Source organism: Littorina saxatilis, linkage group LG5, assembly GCF_037325665.1.
Source record: "Littorina saxatilis isolate snail1 linkage group LG5, US_GU_Lsax_2.0, whole genome shotgun sequence".
NCBI classification, from domain to species: Eukaryota; Metazoa; Mollusca; class Gastropoda; order Littorinimorpha; family Littorinidae; genus Littorina; species Littorina saxatilis.
Genome location: NC_090249.1, coordinates 27,943,156 through 27,964,355, shown reverse-complemented (window position 1 = coordinate 27,964,355; position 21,200 = coordinate 27,943,156). Strand labels below are relative to the sequence as shown.

General features: G+C 39.8%; 2 protein-coding genes across 2 annotated transcripts in view; both read left to right on the top strand.

Annotated features, from left to right (window-relative positions):
• LOC138966762 (orexin receptor type 2-like) overlaps window positions 1–21,200 on the top strand; it is a gene marked incomplete in the record, with an annotated part of 280,805 nt that overhangs the window by 231,500 nt on the left and 28,105 nt on the right.
• LOC138966758 (uncharacterized) lies at window positions 1,300–20,103 on the top strand. The gene is made up of 12 exons (XM_070339090.1): window positions 1,300–1,383; window positions 4,053–4,140; window positions 4,925–4,991; window positions 9,412–9,626; window positions 10,440–10,521; window positions 10,950–11,133; window positions 11,651–11,718; window positions 12,557–12,636; window positions 13,166–13,275; window positions 14,094–14,194; window positions 14,933–15,241; window positions 15,514–20,103. Exons 2-12 carry the CDS (start codon window positions 4,075–4,077, stop codon window positions 15,627–15,629), a joined length of 1,398 nt encoding a protein of 465 aa, XP_070195191.1. The 5' UTR covers window positions 1,300–1,383; window positions 4,053–4,074; the 3' UTR covers window positions 15,630–20,103.

Sequence of the window (21,200 nt, the reverse complement as noted above, 5' to 3'; positions counted from 1 at the left end):
TTTGAGAAGCATGGGTCCGCACGGCCCTATGTCTTCCGTGTGTAGTCAATAACCCGGCCTAGCAAAGGTTAATGTTGAATGTCTCTTCCTCCATCAACTTACCTTCCTCACACACACACACACACACTTACACTTCACCACCACCACCCCCATCACCTCTCACTCCATTACAACAGAAAGTTGTACACATGCACATAAACATTTTCTTACATGGCAAGGCTTATCTGCCAGGACATTTTAACACACATATAGTACATGCACACAACCACACACACACACAGAGCAGACAACAATACACTGTACAAAGACAGACATGTACCGTAAACTACCTTGTATACGCCCAGTATCGAGTAAACACCCACCCCCCACTTTTGATCAAATTCTGCGTAACAGGGTACAGTACCTGGTAAACGCCAACCCCCCATTTTTGATCATTAGAGTAAAGGGAAATTACAAAGGTCATTCAAGTCTGCTGTTGTTGTCTTTTGGAATTGTTAATAGACGATAAAGCAAGAAGATTTCTTTCATGGTTTGCTTGCAGAATTCTTAGTGTGTGTGTGTGTGTCAGGGAGAGCGAGAGAGAGGAAAGTTGTGTGCAATAACGCATCCTTTGAACTCTTCCCATGACAAGTGACCAAAATATCCCTATTCTAGCAAAGGAACCGCTCTTGTAAAGGGTATTATAGTACCTAGTAAACGCCCACCCCCAACTTTTGGACAAAATTGGTGCATAAGGGGGGGTGGGCGTATACAAGGTACACGTATACAAGTTTACGGTACAAACACCGGGGTTTGAAGGTGGTCAGCAGTATCGGGTACATGTATGGTCATAAATTGATGTAGTATTTGAGTTATGCAATATGATAGCACAGCCAGACTAGAATCATTATTGATTAGCAGCCCCCTTATTAATTTGCTTGGCAGTGCCTTGAATACAGGGAAAAGAGAGAGTATGTGAAATCTACATGTGGCATTCTTCTCCTCTCCTTTCGGTTTGGAGCCACAGTCAAAGAAAAAATAAAGATGACGCTGCTTATTTTGAATTAGTATCTATCTTTGACATTGTTTTTGCTTTTAGATTGTTACTTTGTTTTTCTTTCTTCAAGTTTTTCCTTGTTTTCTTTTTTTCCCCTTTTTTTGAGCTTTGCCTTTGTGTGTTTTAGTTTTAGTTTTGTTATTCACATCCATGCATGTACGGACTGCAGCTCCAACGGTTACCGCTGAGCCAACGCGAAACCTTGTCTCCACTCTTTGACGAGGAAAACAAGGAAAGATATTTAACAACAGGGGAAGTAACTGTCAAACATCTGGACAGAAACATGATTTTCAAAGCAGAGAAGAATTCCTTTGTTTAGCTTCCATTACAGCATCAATTATTAAGAGGTTTGTCAAATTTGCTTTTAACTATTTGAATTTTGCATTTCAGTCTTGTTTAGTGTTTGCTGTGGGAGCTTTGCGTGCAGGTTTAAAACGCCGTTTAATTCCAAACTGAAGTTTGTAGCAGAAGGCAATCTTGTTGGAACTTGACTAATTCCATTATCATTGTCAAAACAATGCAAGCAGCAAAGCGGAAGGTTGGCATGCGTTGTTTTGTTTTCGATTCGTAGCCCAGACATTGTACGGGCTTATACTACCGTATCGTTTAGCAGGGATTGATTACACACTTGATACTTGATCCCACGAAGTAGCCAAGATGTGATTTTTTTTTGGCTTACCTGAACCATTGAATGATAATGTTGCGACCCATCTCGTCATCGGCGCTTTTCCGGAAATGACCTGCGCTTTGTTGGAATTCCAACAATGTCTGCCATTATAGGAAGTCCAACTTTGCCGCTATGTGATTCTAGAAATGTACACTGCGCACAGTGAGAATTCTGGTCTTTCTTAGAATACGATGTAAAATAATGCAAGTCATGTTGGCCTATAATGATCCTTGTGTGTTAAAATGATCCATGCTTAGTCTTGAAAAAGCAGATGCATTGTATAACGCACCAAACCAACCGAATTACAAAAAGCAAAAACACTATTGATAACTTCGGCGGGCTGTAACAACACAGTTCAACAACCCATCCCACTCGACCAAAACACACCAATTTTATGTAATTTTTAACGTTTCAGATCTTACATTTTACAACAACAAAAACACAACAAGAGTGTTCCGATATAACTTTTCACTGGTAACTATCGATTGTGATAATTTTTTACTCAGTCTTAACTGGTTATATATTAAACTCACACAGTCTCTCTGGGCTCCAGAGACAGCATTACGTCCCTTTACTGAGTAGGCTCTTGTCACTGCATGGTAATCTAGGCTCTTGAAACGTAATGTGCAAGTCTGCAGGCTATATTGATGTGATTGATTGTTGCAAAATGTTGATTCAAATTAAAGATGATTTCAGCCTGTTGTAACAAACTAACAGCAACACTCTACTCTGAGAAAAAAAAATCATTGTGTTCAAAATAGATCGAGACAGCAGCAACTAGCTAGCTAGCTGCATGCGCTGAGTGTCACTGAGAGAATTGAACTACACAGTGTACCCCCACACCCCCAATTCAAGACTTCCCCTGTATAAGACCTTGCTTTTTCCCATACCTTATTCATGACCTGTGAAAAGGGTATAGTTTTTTGTGCCAGTCGAAGGGTTGCCATTTCTAGAACGAGGCAGCTTGTTTCCGTAAATGCGGCGCTTTGTTGGAAATCAAATGAGGTTTCGGGAAATCCCGATTATTCCAACTCTGCCCGGCCCGGATTCTTACCTTTGCGCCCAACAATAACATTAAACTTTTATGATTCCTTAATTGAATCTGTCTTTGCCCCACCAACCTCAGTCTTCCATTTTTTTCTCTCAATCAATCAATCAATTAATATGAGGCTTATATCGCGCATATTCCGTGGCTGCAGTTCTTTGCTCAGGGATTTATTTTTTTATTTTATTTTAATTTTAATTTTATGCAATTTATATTGCGCACATATTCAAGGCGCAGGGATTTATTTATGCCGTGTGAGATGGAATTTTTTTACACAATACATCACGCATTCACATCGGCCAGCAGATCGCAGCCATTTCGGCGCAATTATCCTACTTTTCACGGCCTATTATTCCAAGTCACACGGGTATTTTGGTGGACATTTTTATCTATGCCTATACAATTTTGCCAGGAAAGACCCTTTTGTCAATCGTGGGATCTTTAACGTGCACACCCCAATGTAGTGTACACGAAGGGACCTCGGTTTTTCGTCTCATCCGAAAGACTAGCACTTGAACCCACCACCTAGGTTAGGAAAGGGTGGAGAAAATTGCTAACGCCCTGACCCAGGGTCGAACTCGCAACCTCTCGCTTCCGAGCGCAAGTGCGTTACCACTCGGCCACCCAGTTCTCTCTCCATATCCGTCTCTCTGCCTCAATCTTCCTTTGCCCTGGACATGTAGTGTATGTAATGATGTATGTATGCACATGTATGTATGCAAAAACATAGACGTTTAAATTATACCTTTGGCGGGGATGTAGCTCAGTCGGTAGCGCGCTGGATTTGTATCCAGTTGGCCATTGTCAGCGTGAGTTCGTCCCCACGTTCGGCGAGAGATTTATTTCTCAGAGTCAACTTTGTGTGCAGACTCTCCTCGGTGTCCGAACACCCCCGTGTGTACACGCAAACACAAGAGCAAGTGCGCACGAAAAAGATCCTGTAATCCATGTCAGAGTTCGGTGGGTTATAGAAACACGAAAATACCCAGCATGCTTCCTCCGAAAACGGCGTATGGCTGCCTCAATGGCGGGGTAAAAAACGGTCATACACGTAAAATTCCACTCGTGCAAAAAACACGAGTGTACGTGGGAGTTTCAGCCCACGAACGCAGAAGAAGAAGAAGAAATATACCTTTAAATAGTTTGATTGAACTTGACAGATGGTATATAGTTCATAATATATGTATACCAATATTTAGTTTAAGAGATTATAAATGCTAAGTTGCACAGGTTGCTTTGAATACAATGCATTTTTGTTAATATGTTGCTTTAAAGTTTTGTACAGTTGGGTCTGTTTTTTTCAGATGAGAATTTTCTCAAAACACAATGGAGTGGGAGAGAAAGTTTTATGACATCGTCCGTGAAACTGAATGCAACTTGACAAATGCACGGGTATGTTTCAATTTGTATTACTTACTTAACTGAAGGTATACACTTGTTGATGTATTAAGGTCTGTCATTTGCGTTCTTGCCCTTAAGAGTGGTGATTTGTCAGAAGGGTTCACGTGGAGGTCTTGTGGGCAAAGGAACATGCCTCTGTAATTGAGACAAAAGAGATGGGTGTGCTAACAAACATGCCTATTATAGGCTGAGTGTTTTCAAACAGCATATATATATCTGACAGTCATGCACTGGTGATGCCGTTTTGCCTCCCACGGGCGGTAAGGCATTAACTGTGACGTCAATAAACCCAGTAAGTGATAGAAATACTTTTATTTTTCTGGTAGTTGAATAAACTGTGTGCACCTACAATATGATGGCTGCATACATGATATTTTACACTTGAAGGCTGGTTTAAGAAATTGTTGTGCAAGCCATTATATAAAATTATATTTATGGTTGACATGTAAGGATGATCATTTGATAATTGATATTCAGTGTTTAACGATGATGTACAAAGGGAAGTAAGCACTCTAAATGCATACGATTTGTGTAACAGAGTAAGTGAGAGTTATTTGGAACCATTCTCCTGGCACTTGAGAGAATAACAAGCATTGAAATGAACAAGCGACTTTCATCCTCAAACATTTAGAAATTAGAGTGCTTATTTCCCTTTGTTTATCAGATCTCTAAACAGCGCTCTGCCTCATTTGTTTGAGATTTTTACAATAATGTACAGCGTAAAGCTTGAACATGTTTTTGTGTTTATTGCAATGATTTCTTTTCCTTTTTTCAGCGTAAGCTTCAAGGAAGTACCGCAGCAAAACCGTTGAACAATAATTCAGACTACCTCAGTAACTTGAGTAAGTACAAAGCATAAATACCTTTCTGTCAAGGTGTTATGATTCTGAATCAGGGAATGTTGTTTGTTCTTTAAAGATGGCATTCTTGTTTTTGTGTATTTATTTGTGTTTGTGTTGTGGTAGGGCTGTTGACATAATTATGTAGGGGATAAAAGTTCACCAGACATTGTAAAAACACACACGTTATACTGTACTTTCGGAGCAATTTTTTCTCAACTTTTCCCCTGCGTACAGTTGACTGGTAACGCCAGGCTAAAGAAAAGTAAAGATGTACACACATCGTTATTCAAAGAAACAGAACACTCCCTCTCTAGTGATAATGCATGTTTTTACTTCAAAGACCTCGGTCTCAATAGTAGAAACTTGGTCATCGCTCTTTGACCGAGGGTAAGGCCCCCAAAAAAATAGGTCTGTTTACGGTAACATAGGCCCCAAAAATAGGGTCGGTAGGTCGGGATTTTTATTTTTTTTATTTTTTTTATTTTTGTCTAAAAAAAACCATATTTTTAAGTTATTTTAAAAACAAAAGATTTTTTTTTTTTCTCCCCCAAATGCCCCCAAAAAGTCTAGGGTCGTGCAAAAAAAATAGGGTCGGTTGGGTTACCTTAAACAGACTATTTTTATTTTTGGGCCTAAGAAGGTCAGTGTCTGTAAACTAGGGAAGGAAGTTGGGCCCAGCTGAAAATATGATCATTGACAGCTGTTGTCACAAGGCCAAACAGCTCTCAGAATGCAGATTCTTTGATCTCACCGCACATAGTGGAGAAAACATATTTCCACTCTGTACATTTCCACCTGAAGTGCCTATTGTGTGGATTTTTGTCATTTTATAACCTTAAAACTGGGGGTTGCGCCTTTTACAACGAAGCGCCTTATAGTCACCAAAATATGGTATAGTCTGTTCCAGGGACCAATATAGGACGTTTTAAATTATTTGAAAATAAATAAAGGATATTTTGGTATGTGTTCAAGAACAAAAGTTGTTATGGGCGAGTAGTACTATTTTGTGTTAAAAGTACTAGTTTCTATCTGTTGTGGTTAAGCCCTGTACATGTGAAATTGACCGAAATTGAAAGAAAAATCATCAAATGTATACCCCAAAAGAGCCTCACGCTCTACCTCAAAGTCTAATATATTCATTAGAATTCTCGTGTTTTTTTTGGTTTTTTTAAAAAATTTAACTGTCACGCTCATGCACGAAACGACACCGGTGGGAAGATGCAAGGTAGGCCAACATCGGGGTTCGTCTCAAAATTGGATTCATTTAATCGGGACTTGATCAAACGCACATCCCTTGATCTGATGCCCTATAGACTGTACATTTGCTGTTGTCTCAAGGAACGCAGTATTGGGTTGTTACTTTACTTGCAAGCATGCAGCAATGCACGTATGAAACGTCGCAACACTGTTCATTTCATCAGAACACAATGTGCGGCACTAAAATTAAACTTGGAGAATACATGGAATAAACTAGTTTTCTTGGTAGTTATTGAAGTGACTTATAAAAATGAATGACAAAATTGTGAATATTAATGGACACAGACTGCCATTGCTATGGAAACAGCCGCCATAGTGGATTTCTAGGAAACAGTTTTACAGCCACATCATACATCAGATATGCATGATATTTGGCACAATGATACACATGACTCATATCTACAATCATATAGAATGATTTTGTTTTTTTACTGAAGACTACAATTGAATTTAAATTAATATTTGTAATAAGGATTAATGAATTTCTAACCATGCACATATTCATGAATTCTTATTATGAAAAATAATTTAAATTCAACTGTAGTCTTTTGTCAGAAAAACGTTCCATATGATTGTAGATATAAGTCATGTGTCTGTTTGTGCCAAATATTATGCATTTCTGATGTATGATGTTGCTTTAAAACCGTTTCCTAGAAATCCAATATGGCGCTGTTTATGCCAGTTTCCATGGCAACGTAAGTCTATGTCCTTTAGTATTCGCAAATGTTTTCATTTCTTTTGATAAGTCACTTCAATAATTACCCAGAAAGCTAAGTTATTCGGGCGGGGATGTAGCTCAGTCGGTAGCGCGCTGGATTTGTATCCAGTTGGCCGCTGTCAGCGTGAGTTCGTCCCCACGTTCGGCGAGAGATTTATTTCTCAGAGTCAACTTTGTGTGCAGACTCTCCTCGGTGTCCGAACACCCCCGTGTGTACACGCAAGCACAAGACCAAGTGCGCACGAAAAAGATCCTGTAATCCATGTCAGAGTTCGGTGGGTTATAGAAACACGAAAATACCCAGCATGCTTCCTCCGAAAACGGCGTATGGCTGCCTAAATGGCAGGGTAAAAACGGTCATACACGTAAAATTCCACTCGTGCAAAAAACACGAGTGTACGTGGGAGTTTCAGCCCACGAACGCAGAAGAAGAAGAAGAAGCTAAGTTATTCCATGTATTCTCCAAGTTTAATTTTGGTAATTTTAGTGCCTCATAATTATTGCCGTAAGCTAATAGGGTAGCGGAGGGGGGTGGTGGGGGGTCTTGTTTGCACTTTGAAAGCACCCCCTATTGGCTACTGAGAAGTTCATTGGACAGAATCTGACCGAGGAATGCAATTTTACTGAATTGGTGTGAAAAAACTTGCTAACACGGCACACCTGGCTGGCTTAGGAGGTCAGCGTTATGCCTCACTGAGGCTCCTCCAGGGTTGATATTTACCCATTTTTGGTCACATCGCTGAAAATGTTACCTGGGTACAACAAAAACTATGGACAGTAGAGCTTAACCCTTTTAATAAAAGATTGTACTAATCGTCCTCAACAACTTTTATTCTTAGACACTATGCAAAAGTTGATTGATGTAAAAATAATTTAAAACGTCCTCTCCTTTTCACCCGGACAGACAATACATATGTAAAGCAGAAGCAGTTCAGGCCTTGCTCCATTCATTAAAACAGCTAATGCACTGTCTGGTGTGAGGAAGGTGTCACAATAATGACTAGATTTGATAAGATTCACTTTACAGTTTGTTAAAAGTCATACACTGCTTACATTTCAGGGACAGTCCTATATTTCATCGCAAACTCAATAAGAAAGCGAATCAGATTTTGGTCACTGTGACTGTATCTATATATATATACGACTTGTGTCTGTCTGTGTGTGTGTGTGTGTGTGTGTCCGCGATGCACGCCCAAGGTTCTCGATGGATCTGTTTCAAATTTGGTGGGCATATTCAGGTAGACCCCGGACACAACCTGCTCGATGAGATATTTCAATACGTGCTCTCAGCGCGCAGCGCTGAACCGATTTTGCTTTTTCTCTGGATCCATTCCCAGTAACTCTTCCTTATCTTCTCCAGTGTTTTGCGCGTTTATCTCCCTTCCTTTGTGTAGCGTCAATCCATATTCCCGTTTCTATTTTTAGAAGGTCACTGTCGACAACGCTCAATCCATATTCCCGTTATACTATTTTTACTCTTCTCCAGTGTTTTGTGCGTTTATCTCCCTTCCTTCGTGCGGTGCGTCGGCAAAGCCGGCGTACACCCGGCTTTTGTCCCCGGCACAGCCGGGTATTCGGCTTGATTTCTTCCCGGCGAAGCCGTACCCGGCGAAGCGGGTATTCATCTAGTTATGTATATGTGCATGCATTTACCGTAAAATCCCTAGCAAACGCCCACAGCCCCTCCACACAGATTTCGGGTAAAAGTAGGGGGTGGGCGTTTGCTAGGTATCCACCCCTTTGCAAGATAACGTGTCATCACATTTTCACGAGAGAAATAAAGTGGTACAACCATGTGATTAATGCAATTTTAATGAAAATTAAACACACCGTTTGTTTACACAAATAAATCTGTGCTAGAAAAAAAGAAGAAAAAAAAGAACACAAGTGACCAGTTGATTCTTCTCATTCTCGGACTAACGTCAGCACAAACACAGTTTCTTCTCTTGTTTGGAGATCTGGTAGGGTTGATGATCGTGGGCTCATTATAGTCCTTCGAAGTCAACATCATCGTCTTCACTGTCGTCTCCACTCTCAGCTTCTTCTGGAAGAAAACTCGCGGGCACATACCGAAACATTGTCTGCAGCTTCGTTTTCAAGATATTTAAAGGCTTTTAGTTTGTACGAGCATATGTCACTGTAAAGGATTTGTGCTTCGGCATGGCTGAACATTAAAAAAGTCACTGAACGACTTCACTGTGAGACATGACGTAATTTTACCCCCCCCCCCCCCCCCCCCCACCAAAGAAAAGGAGAACCATCGAACAGTGTGCACCAATCGTAGATATAGGGGGCCGACTGTCCTTTAAACCGGGGTGGGCGTTTGCTAGGTATTGACCCCTCTGCACAACTTTTGGCCAAAAGTGGGGGGTGGGCGTTTGCTAGATACTGGGCGTTTGCTAGGGATTTGACAGTAACTTTTTCTCCCCTTCTCTGTGCACACAGCCCCAAGTTGGCGGAACTCACCCTCTTTTACGACAGCAGTGTCAACATCATACGTGAACAACAATGACCACATCAACTCCATACGACGCCAGATGGGTTGGAACAGATCTTCAAGTCCAATTCCTCAGACTTCCATGGTAGCTGGAGGATCTTTTGCTACAGGATACAGCAGTGAAACAAGAGAATTGTTGTCAAAGGTTGACTCTCAAAACCTGGTAATTTGTCTTCTTCATTTTTATTCCACAGTCAATGGTTTATAATGAAAAATTTTGATATCCTATTTGCCTGCCCACCCTGTATACAGTGTATCTCCCTCAAATAACAACAGCGCCCCCACCAACAGAAAGAATTTAAAGTCAACTTCAAAACCACCAACATTCCGTACAAATGCACACACATCTCTTTAAATCATGAGCACGCGCAACCACACATGCACGCACACGCACGCACACACACACACACACACACACACACACACACACACACACACACACACACACACACACACACACACACACACACACACACACACACACACACACACACACACACACACACACACACACACACACACACACACACACACACACACACACCGCATGTACGCACTCTCTCTGTCTCTCTTTGTGAAAGGTTATGATTTTTGGAAAATGCTACGCCTATAGGAGGTCAAGAATAATTTTTTTGAAGAAAAGGACATCTTGATTAAACTTGTATGTTATATGAAGTCTTATATCGCGCGCGTATCTCCAGACTCGGACTCAAGGCGCAGGGATCTATTTATGCCGTGTGAGATGGAATTGTTTACACAATACATCACGCATTCACATCGACCAGCAGATCGCAGCCATTTCGGCGCATATCCTACTTTTCACGGCCTATTATTCCAAGTCACACGGGTATTTTGGTGGACATTTTTTTTTATCTATGCCTATACAATTTTTGCCAGGAAAGACCCTTTTGTCAGTCGTGGGATCTTTAACGTGCACACCCCAATGTAGTGTACAGAGTAGTTGCCATAATTTCAGATGATCGAGAAACTGGAAAGTTTGGTGAGGACCCTCAACCAGGAGAAGGACCAGTATCGGAAACAGATTAGGGATCTTCAGAGTGAGTGCTGCGTTTTAACAATGTTTTTTAGTTATGAATTTCACCCAAAGAAAAAACTGAATAATAAGGAGAGGGTTTGACATTTGTCATGTCAGCATTGATTTGTCACTTTTATGTTTGTTTGACATCTCATCAAAGAAATCAAGTTAGCTCAAAGTACAGACTTTCTCTTGTCGAGTTAGTATCATGCAAAATGTTTATTTGAAAAGGAAGAGTATCTTGAACTTTATTTGTTCATTTATTGAATCTATAAGTCATTTGTTCTTTGACTGGTTTATTCATTATTCGTACAAATGTACCATCAAAGTCAAACTTTTCATCCAATTATCAATGCATTCATTTAATGATCTGTATTTGTCATTCACTAAGTTTTCATTTACTTATTGATGCAATAAATTCATCTAGGCCTTAACTTGATTTTGTAACAGATGAGGTGGGAGCCATCAGCAGTCGACTGAACGAGAGCACGAGGGTGGACCCTCACCTTGAAACACAAGTGGATCTGATGCGCTATGAAGTGCGAATGGACATGCAGCGTCTTCAGAACATGATCAGTGCCAGCAAAACATCTTCCTTGTGCGCTGACAGCTTGGAACGCAGCTTCAAAGACATGTAAGCCTTTTCAACACTTTTCACTTTTATGAATATGAATGAATAGCTGTTCTGGATGAAATATGAAACCGATAGACCGCTAACCTTTAAGAATTGAATAACAAGAAGAATTAGTTATTCAAATGTTTATTGCTTGACAATACAAACATTCACCGGTATGTGGACATAGTGATTCTTGAAGTGAATGGACAAACAAATAGTATTTAAATAATTCACAGGAAAGGAACTTGGCTCAGTTACGTGTCATCACATGTACTAACAAAATTTGAGAGTCCTGCTGATATAGACTAATTTTATTCAGATCTTGATCTTTTCTTGTTCTTTTTGTGATAATTTGTAGTTATACAAATTACACAAATGAACGTGGTGATTGACACATAAGATGCGTAAAGATGCCAACTCAAATCAAGTAAGCAAAGATAAAGTTAAAAAAAATAAATCTAAGGATGGGCACTGGTTCATCTGTTTGCCTGAGGTGTTGATTGTTATTTAAAACTGTCTTCCCGTTCTTTTCCAGGCAGCAGAATGTTCATTCTGAGATGGAGGAAATACGCAGAGACGTGAATTCCATGACACACCGAGTCGGTGAGTAGAATAAAGTATAACAGGATACAGGGTTCCACACAACCCCAAAAGTCAAGGGTATTCATACCCTTTCAGGAAAAAAGTAAAGGGTTTTTATACCCCTTCCAGATTTTTCACAGGGTATGAGTGACAATCGGTGTATCCATGAAATGTCATTTTTTTCCCAGAGCGTTTTGCGAGGCAATTTTTTTAGCAGGCAACAGCACCGGATAAGCTAAAGCGAACAGTGCCATCGAGATGATCAGTTTAAAGATATCGCACAGTTTGAGGACAAGGGAGGCAACCTCTGCTTCACGGCATGTCAGTGTCGACAGAGGAGTGGCATGAACACGGCGTGTACTTTAGTGGTCTCAGTAGAGCAGGCGGCCTGTTGCTTGTAAACTAGCAAAGGCTATACCCTTTCAGCGTTTGACTCGTACGTTATTTTTTTACCTCTTTGGAAGAAAACGGTTACGGATTTATACCTCTTCAGAGAGCATTTCGTACGTGATTTGGAGGGTCAAAGGGTATTATACCTTTAATTCTACGTGATGTGGAACCCTGTGGATATGTGCAAGATTTGGACAGTTTTAGGATGGCTTGTATTCCATTTGTCAGTTACAGTATAACCCCTCTTTTAAGATCCCCCAATTTAAGACTTACCTCCCTTTTAAGACCTTGCTTTTCACATTTTCTGTTCATAACCTCTGTAAATTTACCCCCATTTTAAGACTCCCTCCTTTTTTAAGAGCTGATTTTCTCAGATTTTTGAGGTCGTAAAAGGAGGGTTTGAGTGTACTTGTTATTTCAGACCAAACGAGCATGACTGATATGTTTTCCATAATTGTGTCATGTGCAGGGAAGCTTGAACTTAATGTATCATCAAACAGTGCAAGTCACACTCACAGAGATACCCGGGACAGATTAAATTTAAAACGGGTGAGACTTTAACCTTTATTGCACTGCTTCATTAGTTTTTATTCCTCATTTGAGAATCGGGAGGAGTGTGAAAAAAAAGAGAGAAAGAGTGTGTGTGTGTGTGTGTGTGTGTGTGTGTGCGTGCGTGCGTGCATGCGTGCGTGCGTGCGTGTGTGTGTGATAAGAATTAGTGAATTTTCCTATCAGTTTCTACTTTAGTGAATCTGCTTTCTTTCCTTTCCTAACATTTGTGGCTTAAGTGTTGATTTCGTTTTACTTTCTTGTTTTTATTATCAAGGTGTTTTTTTTATTTTCCCTTGAAAGAACAGTACTTAAAACATTTTCAAAGTAACAAGCGTAACTGACATGTACAGATGCAATGACTTTGTCATCATGAGCAGTGGAAAATAAAAATAGGTCCAATTGCCAGACTAGTTTGACACTACCTCATTTACATGATATAATTATATATACCAACGTGTGAGTGTATGGTTTTGCTTTGACACAGCTGGTCTCTTTCAAGTATGTAGGATAAAATGTCTGTATCCAGGATGCGCTGAATGGATCTGCTTCAAGCCTTCTTGGCCATAACAGCGGTTACCTTGGCCACCAGCCTTCCCCTGTCAACACTGGTGACGTCCTGCAGATGAGAGAACTTAGGTGAGAACAAAAATGGTCCTCTGAGAGGGGGCAGGATTAGCATGATAGGGGCTTGTGAGGGAAGGATTTTCTTGCACTGATGGTGAGGAGAGGGAATATCATGCTTATATTATCAGTTACTTATGTTAGCTACTATAATTATTGATTGTCAGATGCTTTCATCATACTGAATTGACTAATATTACAGCAAAGGTTGTTTATAATGAGTTTTTCTGCTTAGCTTTTAGTATCTTATTTGTAGATATGTACTTCAGTGTATTGCTAAAACTACACTATAACATTAAACCATGATTTATGCTTTATCCATACCGGCACGGTTGGCCTAGTGGTAAGGCGTCCGCCCCGTGATTGGGAGGTCGTGGGTTCGAACCCCGGCCGGGTCATACCTAAGACTTTAAAATTGGCAATCTAGTGGCTGCTCCGCCTGGCGTCTGGCATTATGGGGTTAGTGCTAGGAGTCGGACTGGTTGGTCCGGTGTCAGAATAATGTGACTGGGTGAGACATGAAGCCTGTGCTGCGACTTCTGTCTTGTGTGTGGCGCACGTTATATGTCAAAGCAGCACCGCCCTGATATGGCCCTTCGTGGTCGGCTGGGTGTTAAGCAAACAAACAAACAAACAAAATGCTTTATCCATGCAGCGTCATATTATCTGAATTGAAATGACATATTTGATTTCATGCAGGGCTTTGCACCGCTCTGACTAGAATATGATTGTGGACAGTAACAGTCACTAAACGAAAGAGTCAAAACTGATATGTGTGTGTGTGAATGTGGTTCACTCAAGGTGTTACTCAAGGTAATGTGACTTGTCAACAGGTCAACAATAGCACAGTTTCACAACAAGCTGGATAGCCTTGAAAGTCGCCTGGCTGCCAGTCGCGCTGCCCCGCCCGCCCCGACATCTCTCCTTTCAAGTGGTGAGCAAACAACATGAATTAATTAAATAGGGTGGGGGGCTGGAACGATTATAATCAGTGTTAGGTTGAATGATAGGAGGGTTCACAGGTCGTGCAGGTTCGTGAAAGTCGTCTGGCTACCATGCAGTTGTGCTTCCCTGCCCGCCAAGACATCTCTCCTTTCTAGTGGTGAGCAAACAACATGAACTGATTAAATAGGGTGGGGGTGGGGGGCTAGAATGAATATAGTCGGTGTTTGGTTGAATGATGGGTCAGGCTCGCAGGTCGTTGTGTGGGTGCGTGAAAGTCGCCTGGCTACCATGCAGTTGTGCTTCCCTGCCCGCCTAGACATCCTTGCTTGCAAGTGGTGAGGATAGTATGTGAAAGGTAAAATGGAGTGAGTGAGCCTGTGTAAGTGTGTTATGTGAAGCTGGAGGTGCATTTTGTTCCACCACATTTACGCAGGTGGGATGAGCATGAAACACTTTGTCATTATTTGGGGAAGTTTTCATTACTTCTGCTTATTCCTAAGCTGCTGTGTGAACAAGCAAACACATTTACAAGTGAACAAGCAGATTAACAAACAAACAAACAAACACTGTTCATTGTTGGATTGACATACTGTGGGAAACAAAATAATGTTTCTATTACTTATAGTATAAGTTTACATGTGCACATGTCTTCACATGCTAGTTCATGCTTGCGAATATGTTAACCAAACTTATTAACCATTCAAATTTGACTGGTTTCATGTTGCAGTCTTACGGAAATCTGCATTGAGATCCTATAAGCCTACTCCCAAGTTGACACTGGAGGACTTCCTTGATGATGATGATGATGATGATGATGATGATGACGTCAACAGTGATCTTGCTAGTCTGGATCTGTCTGATGACACTGACCTTGAGTCTGATGTCACAGAGGATTTGAGTGATGACCTTGACAATCTTGTCAGGGGTGAAAAAACATCAACCACAAAATTTACCACAGGCTCAAAAAGTCCGGCGAAAGAAACCACATTTTCTTTACCAGAATCAGACCTCGCAAACAGTGATTCCAATGTTGGAGGTTAGTATCATACAGTGAAATAGAGAAAAAATATAGGGGAGTGCGTCCCTGAATGTGGTAGGTTTTATTTTCTGCTTGTTGCAGAGCAGTGAATAAGATGTTGCATAATATCATGTACCTTGAATCTTTGACACATTTTTGAATTTTTTTTAAGCTTAATCATTTCATTTTCTTGACAAGTTTAATATCACTTTGTGAGTGCTGAATTTAAATATGTATGAATCCACATGTTCAAAACATTTATTCCCGCACACTGTTTCTTTTCATTCCAGATTTGATCTCCGACGTTGACCTTGATAACCTTGACCTTGACAGTGCTGCAAGTGATCCAGTTGACCTTGACTCTCTGGAGGATGAAAGTGTGGACTTGAAGCTGGATGACCTCTGAGCTGTTCTGTTCATTGTTCCTATTGACCTTAAACCAAATGGCTAAGATAATCTGTGCCACATCATAAATGCTGTGATAACTCACTCAACACCATCGCCAATTCCGGCCATTAATTCTTTTTGCAAACACATGAGCATGGTGTTTATAAGCACTGTTATCTTTTCTTTTGTCTAAGTCAACATTGCCAGAATCCTGATGACAAAGCTAGAATATGGCATGTAATATTGTCCAAGTGAGCTGTTTTTTTTATTTATACACTTATTATAATTTTTCTTAATTTTTGTAAATTTTTTTTTATCATTAACACAGTGAAAGAGTGGGATTACAGAAGCCAGACTGGCTGCAGATCTCTTATTGGACGAAAAGATCTTGGTTCACGATTCTGATATTACTATTAAACTTTAACATTTGAACAAATGATTTTGTGTACCATTCATTTCTCCCTTCCTTTCTCCCTATCTCATAGCTGCCAACCCTCCCGGATTTTCCGGGAATCTTCCGAATTTTACAACTTCTCCCTGCTCAAGACTAAACAGTCCACCTGGACCACCTGGCTCCTGGATTTTGACTTCAGAAGGTTGGCAGCTATGCTATCCGTGGTACCCACTGTTCCCAACATGTTTGTACTGATGAAAGTACAAGTATCCCTCTTTCCCCAATTCTTCTAAGCTGTGCTATCCGAAAAATGCACATACTTACATGTAATAATTAAGCAATGCAATAAGGAAAACAAGAAAGTAAAAAAGAAACCCATCTAGGAATTCAAATAAGGGAGAGTAAAAATCATGGATTAACTGTTGTCAGAATTGTTTCCCTTGAAACACTTTTTTGTTTAGTTTTGGTCAGGTGTTTTACAGTTACTTCTTCTTTTTGAAAAAAACAACAAAAACCCAGTAAATCACTTCACCGTTTTAGGAGAAGCTGTTCTTGAGATCTGTTTTGCTGCTTTTGTTTTCTTCCTTTTTTATTCAGTAATCTTTCTTATATTTCTTTACATCATACTCAACGTTACCTTTATTCTTTATAATATTGCAATGTATGTTTTGTCATATTTTGGTGTCGAGACCTCAATAACCAGTCAAGTGTAATAACATGTACGAGCATAATGAACTCCTTCTGCATAGTATAAAAGAGAATGTTGTTGGGGAATATGATGACTAGTTCAAACGGTTGTCAATATATCTATATCACTGTATGAGAAAGAATGTAGCTCACATTTGTTACAAGGATGTTCGAGATGTGGTTGTGTTTGTGCAAATAGGAATATGATGTGTATGTCTTTTGTGAAATGGATATGGTGTATTGCAATATGTATGGTGTGCAAGTCTGTATCGCATGTATCACATGAGGTAGTCCCCCCGCGGGTTTGGGGGAAGAATTTACCCGATGCTCCCCAGCATGTCGTACGAGGCGACTAACGGATTCTGTTTCTCCTTTTACCCTTGTTAAGTGTTTCTTGTATAGAATATAGTCAATGTTTGTAAAGATTTTAGTCAAGCAGTATGTAAGAAATGTTAAGTCATTTGTACTGGAAACTTGCATTCTCCCAGTAAGGTCATATATTGTACTACGTTGCAAGCCCCTGGAGCAATTTTTTGATTAGTGCTTTTGTGAACAAGAAACAATAAACAAGTGGCTCTATCCCATCTGCCCCCTTTCCCCGTCGCGGGTAGAAAGATGTTAGGTTTGTCCACTTCTAGCAGTGTTGTTCACATGCCTCTGTCTTGGGTCACTGACGCATACTTTGGTCTGACCCAGGGCAACTGGACCGTCCGATAGGGCACCTCGGAATACAGGACACCTGTCGCCAAAAAGTCGTGGGCCTACTCTCAAAAATGTATATATACCACTCATAATGGTTTATTCAAAATCACTCAAGCATCTGCCCGACCTGTTTGGCCAACCAGTCCTTTCTGTACATGATCACATTTATGTTTTTCTCATTTTACCCCGAAATACCTTCCTTCCATAAAAATCAAAATATTTACTTTTTACTTTGTTTATGTGCTTATTCTTTATAGCCATAAAACTGCAAAATTGTGTCTTAGGCTTTTTGTAATTGTCTTTTTTACATTTAGTCAAGTTTTGACTAAATGTTTTAACATAGAGGGGGGAATCGAGACGAGGGTCGTGGTGTATGTGTGTGTGTGTGTGTGTGTGTGTGTGTGTGTGTGTAGAGCGATTCAGACTAAACTACTGGACCGATCTTTATGAAGTTTGACATGAGAGTTCCTGGGTATGATATCCCCGGACATTGTTTTTCATTTTTTCGATAAATACCTTTGATGACGTCATATCCGGCCTTTTTGTAAAAGTTGAGGCGGCACTGTCACACCCTCATTTTTCAATTAAATTGATTGAACTTTTGGCAAAGCAATCTTCGACAAAGGCCGGGGTTTGGTATTGCATTTCAGCTTGGTGGCTTAAAAACTAATGAGTGAGTTTGGTCATTAAAAATTGGAAACTTGTAATTACAATTATTTTTTTATTAAACGATCCAAAAACAATTTCATCTTATTCTTCGTCATTTTCTGATTCCAAAAACATACATATGTTATATTTGGATTAAAAACAAGCTCTGAAAATTAAAAATATAAAAATTATGATCAAAATTAAATTTCCGAAATCGTTTTAAAAACTATTTCATCTTATTCCTTGTCGGTTCCTGATTCCAAAAACATATAGATATGATATGTTTGGATTAAAAACACGCTCAGAAAGTTAAAACGAAGAGAGGTACAGTAAAGCGTGCTATGAAGCACAGCGCAACCGCTACCGCGCCAAACAGGCTCGTCACTTTCACTGCCTATTGCACTAGCGGCGGACTACGTTCAGTTTCATTCTGTGAGTTCCACAGCTTGACTAAATGTAGTAATTTCGCCTTACGCGACTTGTTTTTTCTTTCTTATTGCTGAAACAATGTAACTTCTAATAAAAATTTAAAAAAACCAGCGTGTTCGGTTGCTTGATGGTTGTGTTTTTTATTTCCGTTTAAGTTTGCAATTTTGTCTTTTTTTTTAGTTTTTTGTCTGTGGGTGTGCGATTTTTGGTGTGTGTGACAGTGTGTTTTTCATTTATTTACTAATTTATGTCTACATGTATTTTCTGAATGTGAGTAACTTCCCATCCCTCAAATGTATATATTTTTTTTAAATGTTTAAAGCTTCTTGTGCTTTTGGTTTATGTCCTTGCAGAATTTTCATTTCAGTATCTGTGATATAATAAATGTCAGTATTACATTATCTTTGTTTTGTATTAATAATCCATATATTTTCATTTAATGTATTTTTCTTTTATCTGATTAGTATTCGCTGTGTGTTATTCAGGGTACATGACAGCGCTCATTTTGAGAAGGTTCTTGACATAAACATTTCAAGTAATTTCACTGTTTTGACAGGCAGCAATATTTTATGTGGTATAGTTTGAGGAATGCAGCCAAGATGAGCATGTAATGTAAATGCAAGGATTTCTAATGAAGAAAAAATAATTGTGTATGATTTTATCAGCTTATTTACGTTTGTAGTCTATGCTGCTAGCTTTTCTCCAAAATTTGCAGCATGGTCAGAATAAGACAAAGGCTTGTGGAAATACGGTTAATTTTGTACAGAGTTTTGATTCTATGTGGGCTTTTTTTTATTGGTCTTCAGTTTATAGACTGTATTTTGATTTAGTTTTTGAGTCACTTGAGAAAAAGTGACTCTATGTAATCGGTCAGTGTTAGTCTGTCCGGCCGGCCGTCCGGCCGGCCGTCCGTAGACACCACCTTAACGTTGGACTTTTCTCGGAAACTATCAAAGCGATCGGGCTCATATTTTGTTTAGTCGTGACCTCCAATGACCTCTACACTTTAACGATGGTTTCGTTGACCTTTGACCTTTTTCAAGGTCACAGGTCAGCGTCAAAGGAAAAATTAGACATTTTATATCTTTGACAAAGTTCATCGGATGTGATTGAAACTTTGTAGGATTATTCTTTACATCAAAGTATTTACATCTGTAGCCTTTTACGAACGTTATCAGAAAAACAAGGGAGATAACTAGCCTTTTCTGTTCGGCAACACACAACTTAACGTTGGGCTTTTCTCGGAAACTATAAAAGTGACCGGGCTCAAATTTTATGTGAACGTGACTCATTGTGTTGTGAATAGCAATTTCTTCCTGTCCATCTGATGCCTCATATAATATTCAGAACTGCGAAAGTGACTCGATCGAGCGTTTGCTCTTCTTGTTGTGAATTTTTTTGACAGCTAATGCTTGTATGTTTGTTTTTAGAGAAAACTTGTTTGAAATTCTGTTTGAAATAATACATTCTAGGCACATATAAAGCAAATATAACTGTCAGTAAAGAATGTTTACTAATGTGTGTCTTTTGTGTGGGGGTTGTTTTTCCAAAGAAGTGTTTATAGTGTGCGTGTGCACAATTTTGGTTGTGTCTGTGTTAAACCCTGCAATAAAGTGTATTAATCAGTAGTAAACTGTGTGATGTTTTGACATGGATGCATGTGCAATTGTAGCAAGGGTCCAATGCCTGCTTTCTTCTGTTCTCTCACCGTGACAGTGTAGTGTGCGAATAGTTCTAGGGCCAGAGCTTAAATTTGGGGTTTGCCATGTACTTGGCATGTGTGTTTCTGCTCAGAGAGAGAGGGGGGGGGGGGGGGTGGATAGAAGGCGGGAAGTGAGGGGAACAGAGGGGGGAGGGGGCAGGTAGAGGAGAAGGGATAGAGAGGGTGGTAGGGACAGGATGGACAGAGAGGTGAGAGAAGGACGGAGGGGGGGGGGGGGGGGGAGGCAGGGACGGGTGAGGAGGGAGAAGAAAGAAGAGGTGAAGGAGAGAGGGAGTGAGACAGCAACAGCAGAATTGAGAGATGATTTCGTGATCAACATGTTTTGTCTTTTAAACACAAACACACACAGCACCAATCGACAGGAAACAACAGTTTAATGTCTTTATACCGGGACAAAAAATACATTTTGCATGAACACAAACAATAACACATTTGACAGGATTCTACTTCAACTAATCATCTACTTTACATAAACAAACACAACAATTTATCAAGTATTGCACGGTGCACCATATCACTGTTCTAATATTAAAAACGATGGCTTGAAAAATCGTAAATAGAAACGTCGACCTGAAGTGAACATGAGAATAAATGTGTATTGCCTTAATATATAAAAACAAAAAAGTGATAGAATTCTGTTTCTAAGAATGAATGAAGCTGCAACATCATAGTAAATCAATAAAATGTCATAAAATGATATCCTGGCGTCGTAATGATGGATTCTCCACTACAACAGAAGCGTGTTAAAGGCACAGTCCTCGCGAAAACAGTTCGGCTTATCACTCAGATCTGGCTAGGTTTTACATAGGATAAGACCATTGATCCCTCCACTTGGACATATACCAAAACTTAAAATCCTAATATAGCAATGCGGTGTTGAACTTTTTCTATGATTTATTTTCGTAAAAGCCACAAGCTTTTTGAAAAATTAATTCATGAAACTCCGATGTGATGTGTCCAGTTGGAAGGGAGGTCAAATCTAATCTAAAAGTTTGGATGGATCTGAG